The sequence below is a fragment of the Cetorhinus maximus genome, chromosome 16 (assembly GCF_964194155.1).
Source record: "Cetorhinus maximus chromosome 16, sCetMax3.hap1.1, whole genome shotgun sequence".
Taxonomy (NCBI): Eukaryota; Metazoa; Chordata; class Chondrichthyes; order Lamniformes; family Cetorhinidae; genus Cetorhinus; species Cetorhinus maximus.
The window spans coordinates 101,886,691-101,906,883 of NC_135894.1; the positions used below are offsets into that span (position 1 = coordinate 101,886,691).

Here is a 20,193-nt window from a genome sequence, read left to right on the forward strand (position 1 = left end):
TCCTTGACCGTTACATATTACATTCAATTACACAGAATGTACAGCGTAGACCATCTAGTTTATGTCAGGATTTACACTCTGCACCTTCCGCCCTCTTCATCTTAATCCCATCTGCATAAACCTCTATTCCCTTACTCCTCATGTGTTTAATCTAGCTTTCCCTTGAATGAACCTATGCTATTTTCATTAACTGTTACTTATTTAAGCAAGTTCCTCAGTCTAACCTCTCACTAGCTAAAGTGCATCCTGAATTACCTATTGGAATTTTAATAAATTTCTAGCACCTGGATTTGGACACCCCCACCAGTGGAAATATTTTCTGTATGTCTACCCTACCAAACACTTTCATAATCTTATAGACCTCCATTGGGTCACCCCTTAGCCTTCTCTTTCCTAAAGAAAAGAGCTTCAGTTGTTCATCTTTTCCCAATAAGTATAACCTCACAATTCTGATATCATCCTGGTAAATATTTTTTGCACTTCTTCAAGGCTTCTATGTCCTTTTTTTTTGCAATAAGGAGACCTTCCCAACCTTCACTGGCACTCAGTCACTCAATACATTGATGTCAAAATCCTGATCTTCAAGTACCACTTCAGCAAATCTCTGTAACATTCTCCAGTCCTACATCCTTCCTTGCACCCTTACAATTCTTCTTTATTCCCCATCAAACATACATCCTACAGCCACCCTGCCCCACAATATGGAAATCTTTCTTCAGGAACCCATCCTCCCTGCTATTTCTCTCTCAACTACTGAAGGAAGTTATCAATGGACTGATCAAGTGGGAAGAAAAGTGGCAAATGGAATTCAATCACTTCACTCCTGGACAAATAAATGTGGTTTGAGGAAAATCTTTTCATGCAGTGAGTGGTTAGGTTCTGGAATGCATTGCCTGAGAATGTGGTGGAGGCAAGTTCAATTGAAGGATTCAGAAAGGAATTAAACTGCTATCTGAAAAGAACGTGCAGGGTTATGCATGTCAATGTATCAGCAATTACATTGTTAAGGTCCAATAACAATCTTCTTGTTGACTGGCAATTATATTGTATACTAATTACATTGTTAAAACAATTGCATTGTTGAAACAGGTGATGGGCATTGGCTCACCTATAAATGAGTATCGCTGTAACACTCCTGGATGGAAGGGACTGGGAGAGTCTGTTGCTCTGCAGTGCTGTCTACGAATAAATCTGCTTGGGGTGAAAGGCTAGCTTTGGACTCATTCTTCCACAATAAGCACGTATTGGCACTAACAATGGAGAGAAGGCAGGGAAATGGAACTTGGTGGTTCCTCAATCCTTGAGCCGTTGCAGACATGATGTGCCAAATGGCCTCCTTCTGTGCTGTAACAATTCTGTGAAAAAAGTGTCCTTAAAACCAACCTCTACACCTGCATCTTTCTAGCTTAAATTCCTTTCCTGTGGAGGTCTTAGACCAACTGTGAAGTGCTTTGGAATTTTTTTTTTTTAAAACTACGTTAATGGAGCTCTAGAAATGCAAGTTGAAGTATTTATACTTACACACTGCAAAAATGATTGCTCTAATGTAAATAGAGAACAAGTCCAATAAAGACCATAAGACCTCGGAGCAGAAATTAGGTCATTCGGCCCATCGAGTCTGCTCTGCCATTCAATCATGGCTGATAAGTTTCTCAACCCCATTCTCCCGCCTTCTCCCCGTAACCTTTGATCCCCTTACCAATCAAGAATCTATCTATCCCGGTCTTAAGTACACTCAATGACCTGGCCTCCACAGCATTCTGTGGCAATGAATTCCATAGATTCACCACTCTCTGGCTAAAGAAGTTTCTCCTCATCTCTGTTCTAAAAGGTCTTCCCTTTACTCTGAGGCTGTGCCCTCGGGTCCTAGTCTCTCCTACTAATAGAAACATCTTCCCCACGTCCACTCTATCCAGGCCTTTCAGTATTCTGTCAGTTTCAGTCAGATCCCCCCTCAGCCTTCTAAACTCCATTGAGTATAGACCCAGAGTCCTCAAACGTTCCTCATATGTTAAGCCTTTCATTCCTGGGATCGTTCTTGTGAACCTCCTCTGGACCCTCTCCAGGGCCAGAACACCCTTCCTGAGATACAGGGCCCAAAATTGCTCACAATATTCTAAATGTGGTCTGACCAGAGCCTTATAGAGCCTCAGCAACACATCCCTGCTTTTATATTCTAGTCCTCTCAAAATAAATGCCAACATTTCATTTGCCTTCTTAACTACCGACTCAACCTGCAAGTTAACCTTAAGAGAATCCTGGACTAGGACTTCCAAGTCCCTTTGCACTCCAGATTTCTGAATTCTCTCCCCATTTAGAAAATAGTCTATGCCTCTATACTTCCTACCAAAGTGCATGACCTCATACTTCCCCACGTTGTATTCCATCTGCCACTTCTTTGCCCATTCTCCTAACTTGTCCAAATCCTCCTGCAGCCTCCCCACCTCCTCAATACTACCTGTCCCTCCACCTATCTTTGTATCATCTGCAAACTTAGCCAGGATGCCCTCAGCTCCTTCATCTAGATCATTAATGTATAAAGTGAAAAGTTGTGGTCCCAACACTGACCCCTGCGGAACTCCACTAGTCACCAGCTGCCATCCTGAGAAGGACCCCCTTATCCCCACTCTCTGCCTCCTGCCAGACAGCCAATCTTCTATCCATGCTAGTACCTTGCCTCTAACACCATGGGCTCTCATCTTACTGAGCAGCCTCCTGTGCGGCACCTTGTCAAAGGCCTTCTGGAAGTCCAAGTAGATAACATCCATTGGCTCTCCTTTGTCTAACCCACTCGTTACCTCCTCAAAGAATTCTAACAGATTTGTCAGGCATAACCTCCCCTTGATGAAACCATGCTGACTTTGCCCGATTTTACCATGCACTTCCAAGTATTCTGAAATCTCATCCTTAATAATGGACTCTAAAATCTCACCAACGACCGAGGTCAGGCTAATCGGCCTGTAATTTCCCGTCTTTTGCCTCACTTCCTTCTTAAACAGGGGGGTTACATTAGCGATTTTCCAGTCCTCTGGGACCCTCCCTGACTCCAGCGATTCCTGAAAGATCACCACTAATGCCTCCACTATCTCTTCAGCTATCTCCTTCAGAACTCTGGGGTGTAATCCATCTGGTCCACGTGATTTATCCACCTTCAGACCTTTCAGTTTTCCTAGCACCTTCTCCTTGGTAATGGCCACCATACTCACCTCTGCCCCCCGACTCTCTTGAACTTTGGGCATGTTACTCGTGTCTTCCACTGTGAATACTGGCGCAATGCACCTATTTAGTTTCTCCGACATTTCTTTGTTCCCCACTACTACTTCTCCAGCGTCATTTTCCAGCGGCCCAATGTCCACTTTTGCCTCTCCCTTACCCTTTATATATCTAAAAAAAACTCTTGCAATCTTCTTTTATATTACTGGCTAGTTTACCCTCATATTTAATCTTCTCCCTCCTTATTTCTTTTTTAGTTGTCCTCTGTTGGTCTTTGTAGGCTTCCCAATCCCCTGGTTTCCCACTGCTTAGAAGAAGTCTTAAGAGAAAATCTAATCAAACAATAGGTAGCAAAATGGGGATGGAGCGAGGGAGAACTTTCTACTTTCTTCTCTTGCATGAGTACTGAAATACAACAGTTAAATCAGACTGTCCATAACCTTTAAATCCACTTACCATCAGGAGAGTAATAGCAACCCCGTTATTGACTGCTCTGGGCCATATGCAAGTAAGAAGTGTGGAGGAGGGAGCATTTAGCTGGCTCCAAGTGCTTTTATTGGATTAACAGTGGGAAGTGTTTTTCAGTGATGAGGTAGGGGGTTAAGAGATCAAACTAATGTAATTAAGTGCTCAGTAGAATGAGATATTCCACCAGTTCTCACACTCAAAGTCAGATCAGTTCTTCAACAGACTAAAATCAATATAACTCAAGTCAATTTTTTTTAAATCCTACAGATTTACAATATCAAACAAATGCATACAGCATAGAGTCAGCAGCATACATCATCACTGGCATTAGCGTGGGTCAGGTACCTCAAATCTGCTCACCGAGGTAACAAATTGCGATCATTTCAACAAACTTATGATGGTGGGTCTGAACTTCCTGTAGGCAGCAGTTGCTATACATCAGAACATGCAACATTCCTACCTGAGCAACAAATTGCAGTTTATAACACCTTTAATGGAGTAAGCATCTCCAGGAGCTTCACAGGAAATTGACATCAAGCCAAAGAAGGTGGCATTGGGGCAGGTGGCCTAAAGTTTAATCAATCAGTCGGATTTTAACTCTTTTCGAGTCAAAACAATTAACTAAATTAACAATAACAAGGGATAAATCAAGCACAGCCCCTAATTCAGGTCAGCTGTAAAACCAAGGACAAAGTTTAAAGGAAACTTACAAACATTAAACCAAAATGTGATTAAAGGGGTCAACCAAACACCCCAGTCCCCGCGGCGCCCACCGGGCACGGAAGTTGGATTTTAAGTTGCTTCTTAAAAGGAGAGAGGTAACGAGGTTTAGAGGGTAGCTGAAGGCCAATGGCCAATTAAAATTGGGGATGCTCAAGAGGCTGAAATGCATGAGAAGAGATCTCAGTTTAGGGCTGGAGGTGGTTAGAAATAGGAATGGGCAAGGTCATGAAAGAATGTGAACACAGGATGGGAATTTTTTTTTTTTAAAAATCGAGGTATTGCCAAACTGGGAGCTAATGCAAGTCAGTGAGTACAGGGTGAAAAGTGAATGGGAATTGGTGCAACTTAGTACGTTATGGACTCAAGTATATGAACAGTGGAAGAGGGAAGGGGAATAAGAAGTATGTGCACTTACTGCTACATATCCATCTGTAAGTGCTTAAACTAATAGTCTGAATGTTAGTTATTCCATAGGAGAGGTGTGAGGCAAACAGTTTCGCAGTGGACATTAATGATAGCAGCTCAAGAAACAAAATACCTCCAATCTATCATGAGCAGTTCAGTGATTACAAACAAAATGTTACATGTCATAACACTCAAAACTTTGATGGTCTGGTTATTCCTGAACATTTTTCTTCTCTTAAATATAAATTTATGGAACTTTTACATTGTTCCAAACTTATTACTAGAGTTATTTTTTGATGCGTAGGATGGGAAAAAGAGACAAAGACCACCCAAATTACTTGATACCATAGCACCAATTGGAAGTAACATTTTAAAGAACACTTTCCCTTTTTAAACATGACACTAAGTCTAATAGTAGTGAAAGCTCCTACCAAAACTTCATACCATTACCACGAGCCACCACCAGTTATTTACAAAAACTAAATCAGACAGTATGCAACCTCACTTGGGCCAAGCTTCAAACCCCATCAGGCATCAAAACCACTTATTTCCTCCTGGACATCACCCCTTATTGTCCCTTAATCACCCGCCACATACCTACCCAACCATTATCTTAGCCTCTCCAAAACCCACTTCAACACCATCTTGAATTCTAACTGATATGAAGTCTAACTCCCTCAAAACTCTGCTATACTTATCCTATTCCATCATTCCTGCCCAACAAACCCAGAATTCAAAATCATATTTTTCATTTACGGCTCTCAGAGTGCATGCGTTTTCCTCTATTGTTGATTGATTTTGATTGCCTACAAGAATCAGAAAGAAGTTCTCCAATTATTTCTCCTGACTAATTGGCTTTAGATTTCTAATGTTTCTTTTTGTCTCTCCCAGAAGACTGGGGGTACACTGCAGATAGGGAATTGTTTGGCCTGATTCATAAAGCTTCACAAATGTACAAGACTGGCAAGATGGACTTCATGTCAGTTAGAATTCAAGATGGGCCAGCTGATCTTTTTCTGTCCATCATGTTTGTCTGTTTGTATTCAAAGAAATCAGTCAAACAACAACATAGAAGTTACAAGGAATCAGGTCATTCAGCCCAGCAAGTCTAAATTGGCATTTACCCTCCATGCAAGCAATAGTCCTAATCATGTTCACCCACCCTGTTCCAATATCCTATTATCCAGCTAGTCAATCTAATCTTAAATGTTCAATCATTTCTGCCTCAACTACTAACTCTGGAAATGAGCCCCACAGTCTCACAACAGTGTGCGAAGGCGTTTGTCCCGCCTTCTGTCCTAAATCTTTCGCAACTACTTGTAGTTACATAGAGCCTTTAATGCAGTTAAAATTCCAAAGATACTTCACAGGAACAATCATCAAACAAAACTTTACAGCGAGCCACATAAGGAATTATCAGGGCGGATGACCAAAAGCTTGGTCAAAGAGGCAAGTTTAAGAAGCATCTTAAAGGAGGAGAGATAGAGGAATGAAGAGGAATAGAGAGGGAATTCTGGATGTTAGGACATTGCAGCAAAAGGCAAAAATGCCAATGGTGGGATGATTAATACCGGGATTGCTCAAGAGGCAGCAAAGAATTGAAGGAATCAAAAAGAATTGATGCAGTGCAGGTATCTCAGTGGGTTGCAGAACTACAGGAGGTTATAGTGATAAGGAGTGGCAAGTCTGTGGAGGTATTTAACAGCAAGGATGAAAATTTTAAAATCAAGGTGTTGATAACCAGAAGCCAATATAGGTTAGCGAGCACAGGGGTGGTGGGTGAAGGAGACTTTGTGCAAGTCAGGACAAGGGCAGCAGAGCTTTGGAAGCCAGCCAGGAATTAATTGGAACAGTCAAGTTTAGAGGTAACAAAGACATAGATCTTGTATCTATGGCCAATCTTTCCAGACTCCTCGGATACCGAAAACAAACTGCTACCATCTCCCACCCATTCATAATTGTTTAAATTACTACATCGGCCCATAAACTGCACTGTTCTCGTGAAACAGAGCCCAATATTTCTAAATCTTTCTTCATATTTGATTCTCCTCATAACAAGCAGCATCCTAGCAAATCTGTGTTACATTAATATTCTTTTTATAGGCCAAAACTGCAATACAGTACTCAAACAGAGGTCTCAAGGTTTTATGTAAGTTCATCATTATCCTTGGCTTTTATATTTGATACCTCGTCGTAAAAACTAGAATTCCCAAAGTATTTTCCAGTTTTTCTTAACAGCCCTATCAACCAGAGGTCCTGCCTTTAAATATCCTGTACACCCAAATCCATCTTTGACAGCCTGTCATTCAATGTATCATAACAGTTTTAAAAAACAGCAGTGAGCAGGAACAAGACATTGAGCTGCTCGCCAGTTCCAACATTCGATCAGATCATGGTTGATCTGTACTTCAACTCCAATACCCACCTTTACTCCACATCCAATCACATCACGTAGCGTTAGCCAATTTCATTTCTCACAAACAAAACAAATATGTCATCTGTGGATAAAAACCTCTGAACCTAAGAAACCACACTATCTAAAAAACTCCGTATTTCACCAACAAGAGGATCGAGTATTTCCAGCATTTTCAGCTTATATCTCAGACTTCCAGCATCTGCAGTATTTTAGTATTTGTAAGAATATTATATTGTTGCGATCAAGTAAAAGGTTTGCATGGACAGTGAATACTCACTGAAATCTCCAACGAGAGACACAGATTTTGCTCCTGGAGCCCACTCCTTGCAATAAATTCCACCGTCAGGCTGTCGGTTAACACCAAAGGACTCATAGCCACGAGAAAACTGGTCAAGGCCTCCTTCATTCTCTTCAATACTTCGTGCCAAACTTGCAAATTTATTATACCTTTGGGGATGAAAAAAGTAAATATATTAAGATTTCAGAGAAAGTTATGGCAATGGCAGTAGATAGAACGACAAAGGACAAAAACTGTATAAAATTGCAGATATTGGGTTTGGGTTCATCCTAGCGTGTTCACCAAACACTCAAGTGCCAGATGCACACACGAAGAACGGCAAAGTACAGTGGGCTGGGAAAGTGAAGGAAATCAATCAGAGCCTGAGGTCTGCAATATTGGAAGGAATCAGTCTCTTAAACAAAGGGGGTAAAAAAAAAGAAAGACGCTCAATAGAAAAAGTTGGGTGGAAAGTATCTGTAACATAAAGGCAGGCTTGCAAAATTAAGTTTCAGTCAGATATTCCACAGACGCAGGGAACTCCCTCCCCTCCAAGTATCCAGCATAACATTATCACCAAAGGGATTTAATCCCTCATAGAGAAAGTACAATACAGGATTGACAGAACTCAGTGCTCAATAGGCAATTAACTTCAAGTGGCAGCCACCAATGATGCTTAAATTCAAGACCTATGCTGCTGCAAGGCAACCGTTCCAACACACAGTTCTTGTAATTTGTTGCTTGGAATGATCCAGATTCAATCTCATCTCCCAGGACTCCATACAACCTCGCCAATCCCTGGCTTGTAGCACGTTTTGAGTACTATTAGTTGTAGCCACTCTCCAGACAATGTGCTCTCCATCAGCAAAAAATTATTCAGAATCAAAATAAGATTGATGGTAGTGGTGGCAAAATAAAGATTGAGTGTTGGGATAACGGCTCATGGAAATGCTAATTTATGAAAATTAAATGAACCCATTTGTATTATGATAGTCAGCTGATGCCATTATTAAATCCAAGCCATGCTATTGCCCAAAGTCAGAGTCATTTCCTCAGAATGTTCTTGTAATTTTAATTGCAAGTGTCAGACGTGACTCAGTGGGTAGCAGTCTTTGGTTGTGGGTTCAAGCACCACTCCAGAGATTGAGCACAAAATTTCAGCTGACACTTCAGTGCATTGAAGGAGTGCTGCATTGACAGAGGTGCTGTCTTTGAGAGGTCTTGCTGTGCGCAAATCAGCTGCTGCATTTGCTTTATGACAACAATGACAACGCTTCAAAAGTACTTCACTGGTTATATGGTGCTTTGGCCCTCAGGTCATGAATGACACTAAAGAAATGAAAGTCTTTCTTTATGATTGCCCTTTCATACTAATGATGTAAAGAATTGCTCAGTCATTCTGTATTTCCTGTGCAGATTCATTCTTACACTATCAAACTGTGTACAAATGTTCTCTGCTTAAGATCAAAGCTGCCAGTGTAAACTGTGTGTAATTTCAAAAAGAGTATAGAAACATTTCAGTTCCCCTATTGCTTGCAAACAAGTGTCAAAAAAAATTCTAAAGGGAGGGCCCACCATCCGTAGTTAGCTAAAGTAGTTAGGGAAAGCATCAAACTTAAGGAGAAAACGTATAACTGCGCAAAGATGAGTGGCAAGACAGATGTTTTGTCGGAATATAAAGAATGGCAGAGATTGACTAAAAGGTTAATCAGGAGAGAGAAATTGGAGTATGAGAGGAAGCTAGCTAGAAATGTAAAAATGGATAGCAAGAGTTTCTACAGGTATTTAAAAAGGAAAAGATAGGTAAAGTTGGTTCTCTAGAGAGTGACAATGGGGAGTTAATAGTAGATAATAAGGAAATGGCGGATGAAATTAAGAAATATTTTGCTTCTGTATTCACTTTAGAAAACATGCCAATAATAGCTATAAGGTGGAGGGGAGAGAGGAACTCAGTGAAATTACAATCACTAGGGAAGTGGTACTGAGCAAACTGATGGAGCTGCGGGTTAACAAGTCTCCGGGTCCTGATGGATTTCATCCTAGCGTCTAAAAGAGATGGCTCATGAGGTAGAAGATATGTTGGTGTTAATTTTCCACAAATTCCCTAGATTCTGGAAATACTCCATCAGACTGGAAAGTAGCAAATATAATTCAAGGGAGGGATGGAGGGAGGGAGACAGAAAACAGGAAAACGTAAGCCAGTTAGCTTGATGTCTGTCATGGGGAAGATGTTAGAGTCGATCATTAAAGAGATTATAGCTGGGCACTTAGAAAAACACACGGTAATCGGGAAGAGTCAGCATGGTTTTGCAAAAGGGAAACCACGTTTAAACAATTTATTAGAGTTCTTTGAAGGAGTAACATACGCTGTGGGTGAAGGGAAACCTGTAGACATACTGCACTTGATTTCCAGCAGGCATTTGATAAGGTGCCACATCAAAGGTTATTGCAGAAAATAAAAGCTTATGGTGTAGGGGGTAACATATTAGCATGTGTAGAAGATTGGCTGGCTGGCAGAAAACAGTATGCATAAATGGGTCTTTATCTGATTGACAGGAAGGATGTAAATATGCTGGAGGTGGTTCAGAGGCAGTTTACTAGATTGATACCTGGAATAAGTGGGTTGTCTTATGAGGATAGGTTGGGCAGGCTGGGCTTGTTTCCACTGGAGTTTAGAAGAGTGAGCTTAATTGAAGTACATAAGATCTTGAATGATCTTGACAAGGTTGACATGGAAAGGATGTGTCCTCTTGTGGGTGATTCCAGAACAAGGGGGCATGGTTTTAAAATTAGGGGCTGCCCTTACAGGACAGAGATGAGGAGAATTTTTTCCCCTCAGAGGGTTGTGTGACTTTGGAACTCTGCCTCAGTAGGCAGCGGAACTGGGATCATTGAATATTTTTAAGGCTGAGGTAGATAGATTCTTGTTAGGCAACGGAATCAAAGGTTATTGGGGGCAGATGGGAATGTGGAATTCGAAACATAAACTGATCAGCCATGATCTTATTGAATGGCGGAGCAGGCTCAAAGGGCCAAATGGCCTACTTCTGCTCCTATTTTGCATGCTCATAAAAATAGTGTCTAGGCTTCACGCTGCATTACCACTGAGTTTTTTTTAAAAGATAGTTGTGTCAAAATGCTTCAATATTGGAGACATATCAGCTAGCACTTTGAACCTAGCAAAATATCTCAAGCAATGACACAATTAGACCTCCCAAAGCCATGATGTACATTACCTTGACGGGCAAGCACAACAAATGCACAGAAAAACCATCACCTCCAAGTCTCAACCTTCCAGAATTAAATGTTCACTCCCTCCAGCATCAGCACAGCATGGCAGGAGAGTGTACCATGTAGAGGATGCTCTACAGCAACTCAACAGCGCTTTCCAAACCTGCGACCTCCTACCAAGAACAAGGGCAGAGAATTCATGGGAATACTACCACCTGTAAGCTTCCCTCCAAGTCACACACAATCCTGACTTGAAATTATGTCACCAATCCTTCATCATGGCTAGGTCAAAATCCTGGAACCCCTACGCAACAGCACTGTGGATGCACCTACACCTACAAATGGACTACAGTGGTTCAAGAAAGTGACTCACCATCACCTTCTCAAGGGGAATTAGGGGTGGGCAATAGCATTGCCAGTGAGGCCCTTATACACAAAATGAAAAAGGAATGAGTGAAAGCACCAGTGCTGCCAAACCCCGAGGTCATCTCCAAATTGTTGCAAATGCCAGATATCTAACAACATGTGTGCTTTTCTCACTACCTCATTGTGTTTTCAAGGTTTTAAAAAATTATATGGCCATAAAAATTACAGACATAAACATGGACAACTTATATTTATATCATGGCTTTAATGTGTAAAATGGACCAAAGCACTATTCAGGAGCATTATAGAACAAAATTGGACACCGAGCCACGTAAGGCAATATTAGAGCAAATGGTTAAAATGTTGATCAAAAGACTAGGCTTTAAGGAGTGTCTTAAAGTAAAACAGAGCAGTTTAAAGAGGGAATTCCAGAGTTTCAGGCCTAGGCAGCTGAAGGTGTGGTTACTAATGGTGGAGTGATTAAAATCAGGATGCTTAAGAGACCAGATTCAAATGAGCACAGTTGTATCGGAGGGTTGTGGGACTGGGACAGATTAAAGAGGTAGAGTAGGGAGAGGCCATGGATGGAATTGAAAACAAGGATGTGAATTTTAAAATCAAGGCAAAAGCAGAGGATGGAAATCTGAAACAAAAACAGAAATTGCTGGAAACACCCAGCACCAACAACCCTATTCTGATGATGGATCATCAACCTAAAATGTTAACTGTTTCTCTCACAAATGCTGCTTGACCAGAGTGTTTCAAGCATTAACTGTTTTTATTTAAAATCAAGACGTTGCTTGACCAGAAGTCAAGGCAGGTCAGCGAGCCCAGGGAGTGACTGTGAATAGGACCAGGTGCTTGTAAAAATATGAGCAGCAGAGTTTTGGATGACCTCAAGTTTATGGAAGGTAGAATCTAGAGACCAGAAATGGGTACATTGAAATAGTCAAGTCTAGAGTTAACAAAGTCCAGGGGTGTAGTCGGGTGATGTTACGGAGGGGGAAATGGGAGGTATCCGTGATAGAGAGGATGTATGGTGAGAAGCTCATCCCAGGGTCAAATATGACAAAGTTGTGAACAATCTGTTTAGTCTCAGACAGGATATTAGAACAGCAAAAAATCACAGGATCCACAGAACAACTGATTTGAGTTCAAAAATCAAAACCCAGAATACCATTTAGAAACAGAGGAAGAGGAGCAGGCTTTTCTACCCCTCAAGCATACTCTGCCATTCAATTATATCACTGCTGATTTCTACTTCAATTCCTTTCACACATCGCGACTCCTTATCCCTCATTATCTTACCCAAAGGTTTATCGCTATCAGTCTTTAAAATTGCAATTGATCCCCAGCATCCACAGCTTTTTATGGGAGTGTTTCAAGTTTCTATTATCCGTTGTACAAAAAAATTCTTACCCATTTCACTCCTGAATTGTCTGTTTGTAATTTCAAAACTCAGTTTTTTAGATGTATAAAAACGGAATTTGTCGTGTTCAGTGACAGTAATCAGCGGTTACAAAACATCAAATCCCCAGACTCAGTATGAGCAACATAACAGAAGATCCGTTAAAATTACAGAAGGAAGTCATTCAGGCACAATGAGCCGAATGATCACCTTCTGTGCAATATGATTCTGCGATTATAAATCACTACAAGTTAAAAGACTGAGGTTACAAAAATGTCCTAATGTTGAAATATATAAGCAAATTACACATGAAAGAGAAACGTTTGCAGAATTATGGGTATAGAGCAGGGGACTGGAACTAAATAGATAGCTCTTTCAAAGAGCCAGCACAGGCACAATGGACTGAATGGCCTCCTCCTTTGCTGCAACATCCTATAATTCTCTGGTATCAGGTGAAAGCTGAAAGAGATCAGAGAGTGAGAGTAGACTCAACACAAACCATGTTCAGTCACTGACGAGCACCAATTAACAAAGCACACAGAATGCTGAGCTACGTTCATGCTCTGTACTGATTTGTGAGATTAGCAAGAGCCTGAGTTACCAAGTGCTGGCCTGCTGTCTACTGTTGATAATTCAAAGTGGTGCTTTTGCTTTGAAAATGATTAAATTGTCCAGTAATTTGAATTAAGTAACATAAATAACAACGCTAGTACACAAAAAGGAATAAAATCTTTTGAATTCAGCATCTTTGAATTAAAAGTCGACGGTACCAATCAATATAAAAGTAAACAAACACAGCAAAATACTGCAAACCAAAATTCCTCATTCATTTTTCTCCATAAGCAAAGACATGAGAAGTCAATCAGAAATACAATTACATGAATTCCCAGCAGAAAACTGGCTTCGACAACTCACATTTATATAGTACCTTTAACATAGTAAAGCATCGCAATGCGCCTCATAGGAGTGTGAACTGAAAACAAAAATTAGCACTGAGCCAAAGAATGGGATATTAGAACTGGTGACCAAAAGCTTGGCAAAGATGTAGGTGTTTTTATAAGCATCTTAAAAGGGGAAAGAGGGAGGAGAAATGGTTTAGAAAGTGAATTCTAGAGCTTAGGGCCTTGGCAGTTGAAGGCACGGCTGTCACTGGTGGGGCAATGGAAGTGGGCGGCACACACAAAGCCACAATTGGAAGAGCGCAGAGATCTTGGGACATTGTAGGGCTGGAGGAGGTTGTAGGTAGGAAGGGACAGGGTCATGGAGGGATTTGAAAACAAAGATGAGAATTTTTAAATTGAGACAATGCCAGATCAGAAGCCAATGTACATCAGTGACCACAGCAGTGATGGTTAAACTTGATCGAGTTAGGATACATGAAGCAAAATTTTGGATGAGCTTAAGGTTCCAGTCCCACACCCGATAGTGATGCAAAGGTATGTGAAGGTAGATAAAGAGACAGTGGCATCAACTCCATCTCTGGCTCATATAAAAATAAGCACTCCATAATAAGCTCAGAAAAAGCAGGATGTTAATTTTCTTCAAACAGTGTTGAGTACCGTACATGATCAGAGTCCACTACGCTGTTTAAAAATAAGCAATCTCCCATTTAAGACAGAGATGGGAATTTTTTTTTTCTCTCTCTCTGAACGGCTTGAGTCTTTGGAACTCTCTTCCTCAAAAGATGGTGGAAGCAAAGTCTTTGAATATTTTTAAGGTAGAGGTAGATAGATTCTTGATAAGCAAGGGAATGAAAGGTTATCGGGATAGATGGGAATGTGAGGTTGAGGTTACAATCAGATCAGCCATGATCTTATTGAATGGCAGGGCTGGCTCAAGGGGCTGTGTGGCCTACTCCTGCTCCTTATTAGTATGCTCGTATGTAGAAATATGAAAGGCATATCAAGCACAATTACAGGTGAAAATATCTTGCAGTAACATTATTGCAGCAGTGGTGTGGCTTGCAGCTGGGAAAAAATCTTTACAGTACTTGTGAAATAATGAAAAAGCTAGAGTACAGCTAAATTGAAAAGAACCAGTTTCAAGGACAAGCACATTACTGATCAATCAAGAGTGCTTACCCAAATGGCAGATTTTTTTTTAAAATGCTGTTTAAATTCAAATAAAGATCGACTCTATAGCACTGTCCTTGGAGCCCATGAACAAAGCACATTAGAGCAAGATGGCATGGAATTTAAAAGGTTGTATGAGTGACATAAATGCAGTGGGTTGTGGTAATGTATGGAGGAGACTTACACACAGCACTGTTAATGTGCTATTTAAATAATTGGTACCAATACATTATACCAGAAAATGGAAATCACATTTAACAACTGGATTTATGTAACTCTTGAACATTGTAAACATTGCAGATTCTTTAGTGAGCATTACAGATGCAGGTAGCAGGCAGTAATTGTAGAGTTAGGAGAAACAAGTCAAAAGCGTTCTTTGAAAAAAGGCTCTTTAAAAATCAGGGAAGCAGCAAAAGACAGGCTTCTTGGCAATGGGGGAGAAGGAAAAGAGGAATTATGCAGAGGACGTGGGGAAGTGGGTGGTGAGTGGAGGGAGAGAGAGAGAGAAAGGGTTTACGAAGCAAGGGGCAGGAGAGGACGAGAGGGAATAGTTCCGGGGCAGGGGCAGGAAGGGAGGCTTTCCAGTATGAAAGCGGAGGAAGGAAGAGGTTCCTGGAAGTGGGGTGGTTCAGGAGTCTCCAAAGCAAACAAATTAAAATTCCATAAAGACAAGAGTTTTCGATTTGTGAAAATTCTGATTTCCCCAAGAGATACACCTCGCTTAATTAAGGCTGGAGAGATTGTGCTCAGGATGGCAGAGGCGAGGCTTAGGAACCCCAAACAGAGAGATTGCAGAACTTAGTGCTACAGAGGGATCTGGGTGTCCTGGTACATGAACCACAAAAAATTAGTATGAAGGTACAGCAAGTGATTAGAAAGGCAAATAGAATGCTGGTGTTTATTGCAAAGGGAATGAAAAATAAAATTGGGAGGTTTTGCTGCAGGGCATTGCTGAGACCACATCTAGAGTACAGTCTACAGCTTTGGTCTCTTTATTTAAGAAAGGATATAATTGCATTAGAAACAATGAAGAGGAAGTTCACTCGACTGATTCCTGGGATGAAGGGGTTGCCTAGGAGGAAAGGTTGAAATATTGGGCCTGTATCCATTGGAGTTCAGAAGAAAGAGAAGTGATTTTATTGAAACATAAGATCCTGAGGGGACTTGACGAGATGGATGTTGAAAGAATGTTTCCCTCTCGTGGAAGAGATTACTACTAGGAGACACAGTTTAAAAATAAGGGGTCTCCCATTTAATACAGAGATGAGGAGAATTTTTTCTCTCAGAGGATTGGTGGAGCTTTCTTCTCCAGAAAGCAGTGGAAGCAGGGTAATCAAATATTTTTAAGGCTGAGTGAAATAGATTCTTGACTGACAAAGGAGTCTATAGGGGGTAGACAAGAAAGTAGAGTTGCGGCCACAGTCAGATCAGCCATGATCTTATCAAATGGCAGAGCAGGCTTGAGAGGTCAAACAGCCTACTCCTGCTGCAAATTCATATGTTTGTATGCAGAGCTTAATCGAAAGAGACAGTGTACCAGTGCACAACCATGGTAAAATTTCCTTCACTTATACAGCCAGGAGCACCCTACCCATTGAAACAGTCATTTGGAGAGTTATCTGAAGAAAATGGAAGGGTTTCCAGTACTCATCAATAAGTCTACTCCTCCAGGTTTCAATGAGGCAGATTAGCTGGGCAACCAGCAACCATGCTGTGGAGCACTGAGAACATCTGGCTCTGCTACTGGATTACTAGGTCAACCACTAAATTGGCTTTGTTTCAAACTTCTATCAGCACCTTGGACAAACCTTCAAACCCACCTGCTCTCAATAATGATGGTCATGAGGTGATTAGACAACAAGCCCTTTCCAGTAAGCAGCAGGTACCAGCAACAGCTCACAAGTGGCAAGGTGAACAGCACAGCTCATCATCGAAGTTCAGTGCCTTGCCCTGTCATGCTGACCACAGCTTTGGACACACACTGTACTATGGTCACACCAAGGGTAGAAACACAGAGCTCCAGCAGTATCTACTAACATCACAGCAACACCATCATAGCAGGCATGAAATCCTGGATATGGAGACCTCACATGCAGCCACCAAGCAATTCCTGCCAACGGTTATCCTAACTCTTGAAACACATGACCAGAAAATCCGTTCTCAGTGATGTTGATTGAGGGATAAATTTTGGCCAGGATATCAAGGAGAACCCAAAACATCATGGGATCTTTTACACCCACTTGGAAGGTCCTGAAAGATTGCACCTCAGATAGTGCAGGACTCTCAATACTCTGTAGGAGCATCAGCCTAAATTTTGTGCTCAAGCCTCTGGATTGGGCTTTGTACTTATGACCTTCCAGTTCAGAGCTTAGAGTAGAACTAATTGAGTGATGGCTGACACATAGTTAACACAAGACTGGTTAATACCAAACAGTACAAATATAAAACAAATTCAACTCATGGGTTAATTAACCATCAGAAAAAGAATGATCACATACTAGCCTTTTCCCTTGGAGAAACCAATCCCTGTTTACTGACAAAAATGAATTTAACGTTTTATTTTTTCATGCCACTTTCAGTTAGTAAGTTCTTCATCTTTAAAGTTTGGTGTACACAAGGTTAGCCTCATATCACATAGTCCTTTGTTTCACCATTTATCAGAATTCAGAAGTACAACACTAAATTCATAGCCTTTAACCTTTTAATTCTTGTGAAGTGAGGTTTTGAAAACTGATCACATCTGGAAAGACAATTAGGGATAGTCACACAAACTGTAACAGTTTGCCAGGTTTCTCATGATCTGATCAGGAAAACAAATGTGTGCCTGACAGATGCAAACATCCTTTCATTTATGTCTACAGAGATTCACTTAAATTAACAAGATACCAGATAAACTGAATTCACAAACAGAAAACAGCAGTATTTCTTTTCCGAAATGGAGGAAATTGCAGCTGTTTAGATTAATGAGGCCCTTAGCAATTTAGGTAAGACATCAGGGATCAAACAAACCTGCATGATTTTTTTTTAATTAAACTGGGAAACCAAAATAACTACATACTGTTCCAGTACTGAAATGCCAGAAAATTCAATGCACAGTATCAGGGGAGCACTGAAGCGCAGAGTGTTTTGTTTGATAACGCTCTTGTGGAGTGCCTTGGGACGTTTTACTGTGTTAAAGATGCTATATAAATGCAAGTTGGTTTTTGTTATTAGTATCGTTGCACTGCATCACAAAGTGAACTTCACAAGCTATTTCCCCATAATTACCAAACTCTGCCAGACGACGTGGCATAGAGGGGAAAGGAAAAAGACAAATTCACAATCCTCAACCACATTCATTGGTCGTATCTGACAAAGCAGATGTCCCTGATAGATCCCCTAGCCACCATCACCCCACTCCCCCATAACCCTCAGTAGAAGTATAATGCACCCCAAGCAAAATTATAGCTTGGTACTTTCTGGCAAGTCAGCGCTGTTAGTCTGGCAGCACATTACATGTCAACCATAACTCAGTGTGGAGCACACTCACCACTTAGTCAGAAAGTCATGGGTTCAAGTGCCACTCTAGAAATGAGCCCACAATCCAGGCTGACCCTCTAGTGCAGTCCTCAGGGCATGCTGTATCGTCCATGATGCTGTCTTTTGGATGAGACGTTAAACCAAGGTTCTGCCTGCTCTCTCAGGTGGACATAAAAGGTCCCATGGCACCATTTTAAAGAAGAGCCAGGGAGTTCTTCCCCAGTATCTTAACCAACATTTATACCTCAACCAGCTTCACTAAAGAAGATTATCTAGTCATTATCACATTGCAAATTAGCTGCTGCATTTCCAATATTACAACAGTAACCACAACCAACAAGTACTTCATTGGCTGTAAAGAGCTTGAGGATGTCTTACGGTCGTGAAAGATGCTACATAAATGCAAGTCTTTCTGATAAGAGTTGAATGCCAAGGAGTGGGCACAGCCTCGTAAGGGAGCATATGATCCAATCAGATCCAACTGTATACATGCACAGTCATTGAAGGTGGCAGGACAGGTTGAGAGTGTGGTTAATAAAGCATGCAGAATCCTGGGTTTTATAAGTAGGGGCATAGAGAATAAATGCAAGAAGGTTATGTTAAACCCCGAGTAAAACAATGGTTCAGCCCCAACTGGAGTATTGTGTCCAGCTCTGGGCATTACATGTTAGGAAGGATGAAGGCATTAGAGACGATGCAGAAATGATTCACAAGAGCGGTTCCAGGGATGAAGGACTTCTATTACATAGATAGAGAGGTTGGCACTGTCCTCCTTGGAGGAGAGAGGGAATTTAATAGAGGTATTCAAAATCATGAGGGGTCTGGACAGGGAGATACTGTTCCCTTTGGCAGAAGAATTGAGAACCAGAGGGCACAAATTTACGGTAAATTGGCAAAAGAAGCAATGAGACATGAGGAAAAACTTTTCACACAGCGAGTGATTAGGATCTGGAATGCACTGAGTATATAGTGGAGTCAGGTTCAATCAAGGGATTCAAAAGATAACTGGATCATTTTCTGAAAAGGAAAATGTACAGGGCTACAGGGAAAAGGTGGTGGAGTGATCCTAGGTGAATTGCTCTGCAGAGGGCCAGCATGCACACAACGGGCCAAATGGCCTCCTCCTGTGCTGCAGCCATTCTATAATTCAATAAATTTTCTTGATTCTGTGCTATAAATTCCATGTAATTCTCTGTAAAGCACATTGGGATTTCCTGAGAAAGATATTATATAAACAAGAGCTCATTCTTTCCTTCTATACAATGAAGTCAGCTTAGCAGGATTTGGATGCCTTCAATCACAATCAGGCTGCACCATCACGAAACTGTCCTGTTGGGTGCCACGAAGGCCCAAAGAATACACAATATGGAATTTCCTTGAAGATTTAGTCAACACCATTGCTGAGAGATCTCAGAGATTGCAATGAGAGGAAAACATTGCCTTACCTAAGTTTACATTTCTTAAGAAATGCTCTGCCAGAAGATATCAATTGAGGCTGAGGCTATTTCAGTACTGCCTTCATTTGCAGAGTCTTGATTGCTCTTAGCAAGGACTTTCTGAATCGTGCAATCACAGGTATTTCAACTTGAAAGAAAATGTGCGCCAACGAGCTGACTTTTAAAAATTTGGGTATTAAGCCCAGTCAGTAATGTTTTTGAAACTCTACTGAAATACCTTAAAGCTGGAGATGAATAATATTGTCACTTTTGACTATTTATGGAGCTCTAAATTGAGACTACGATGTCCATTTCATAGCCTTGTCTTCTCTATGAATTTTAAAAACTTCTTTCAGTCTCTGGACATTGCCAGCGGACTTTGAGCCCAATGGAAGAAAATAAAAATTCCCAATGCTTCAATCAGAACAGAAGCACTCTCCCGACTCATACACAGAGCAAGTGGATAACAGTCAACAGGACCAATACGAGGAGGAAGAATTTTTTTTAAAAAACAGCATACTATTTAAATGGGGAGAGGTTGCAGAGCTCTGAGACTCTGAGGTAGAGAGGGATCTGGGTGTCCTGGTACATGAATCACAAAGAGACATGTTGTCGAAGCTTTTTGTCTTGCACTCATCAGGAAATTTGCAAGAAGACCA

At 41.1% G+C, this 20,193-nt stretch overlaps 1 protein-coding gene across 5 annotated transcripts in view; it reads right to left on the reverse strand.

Annotated features, from left to right (window-relative positions):
• The window catches only part of gbe1b (glucan (1,4-alpha-), branching enzyme 1b), a 599,646-nt gene that overhangs the window by 548,493 nt on the left and 30,960 nt on the right, over positions 1 to 20,193 (reverse strand). For all 5 annotated transcript variants that reach the window (XM_078560420.1, XM_078560417.1, XM_078560416.1 and 2 more), the window contains exon 2: positions 7,503 to 7,672. In XM_078560420.1, the coding sequence (XP_078416546.1) occupies positions 7,503 to 7,672 (170 nt within the window). The remainder of the gene's footprint in view (positions 1 to 7,502; positions 7,673 to 20,193) is intronic.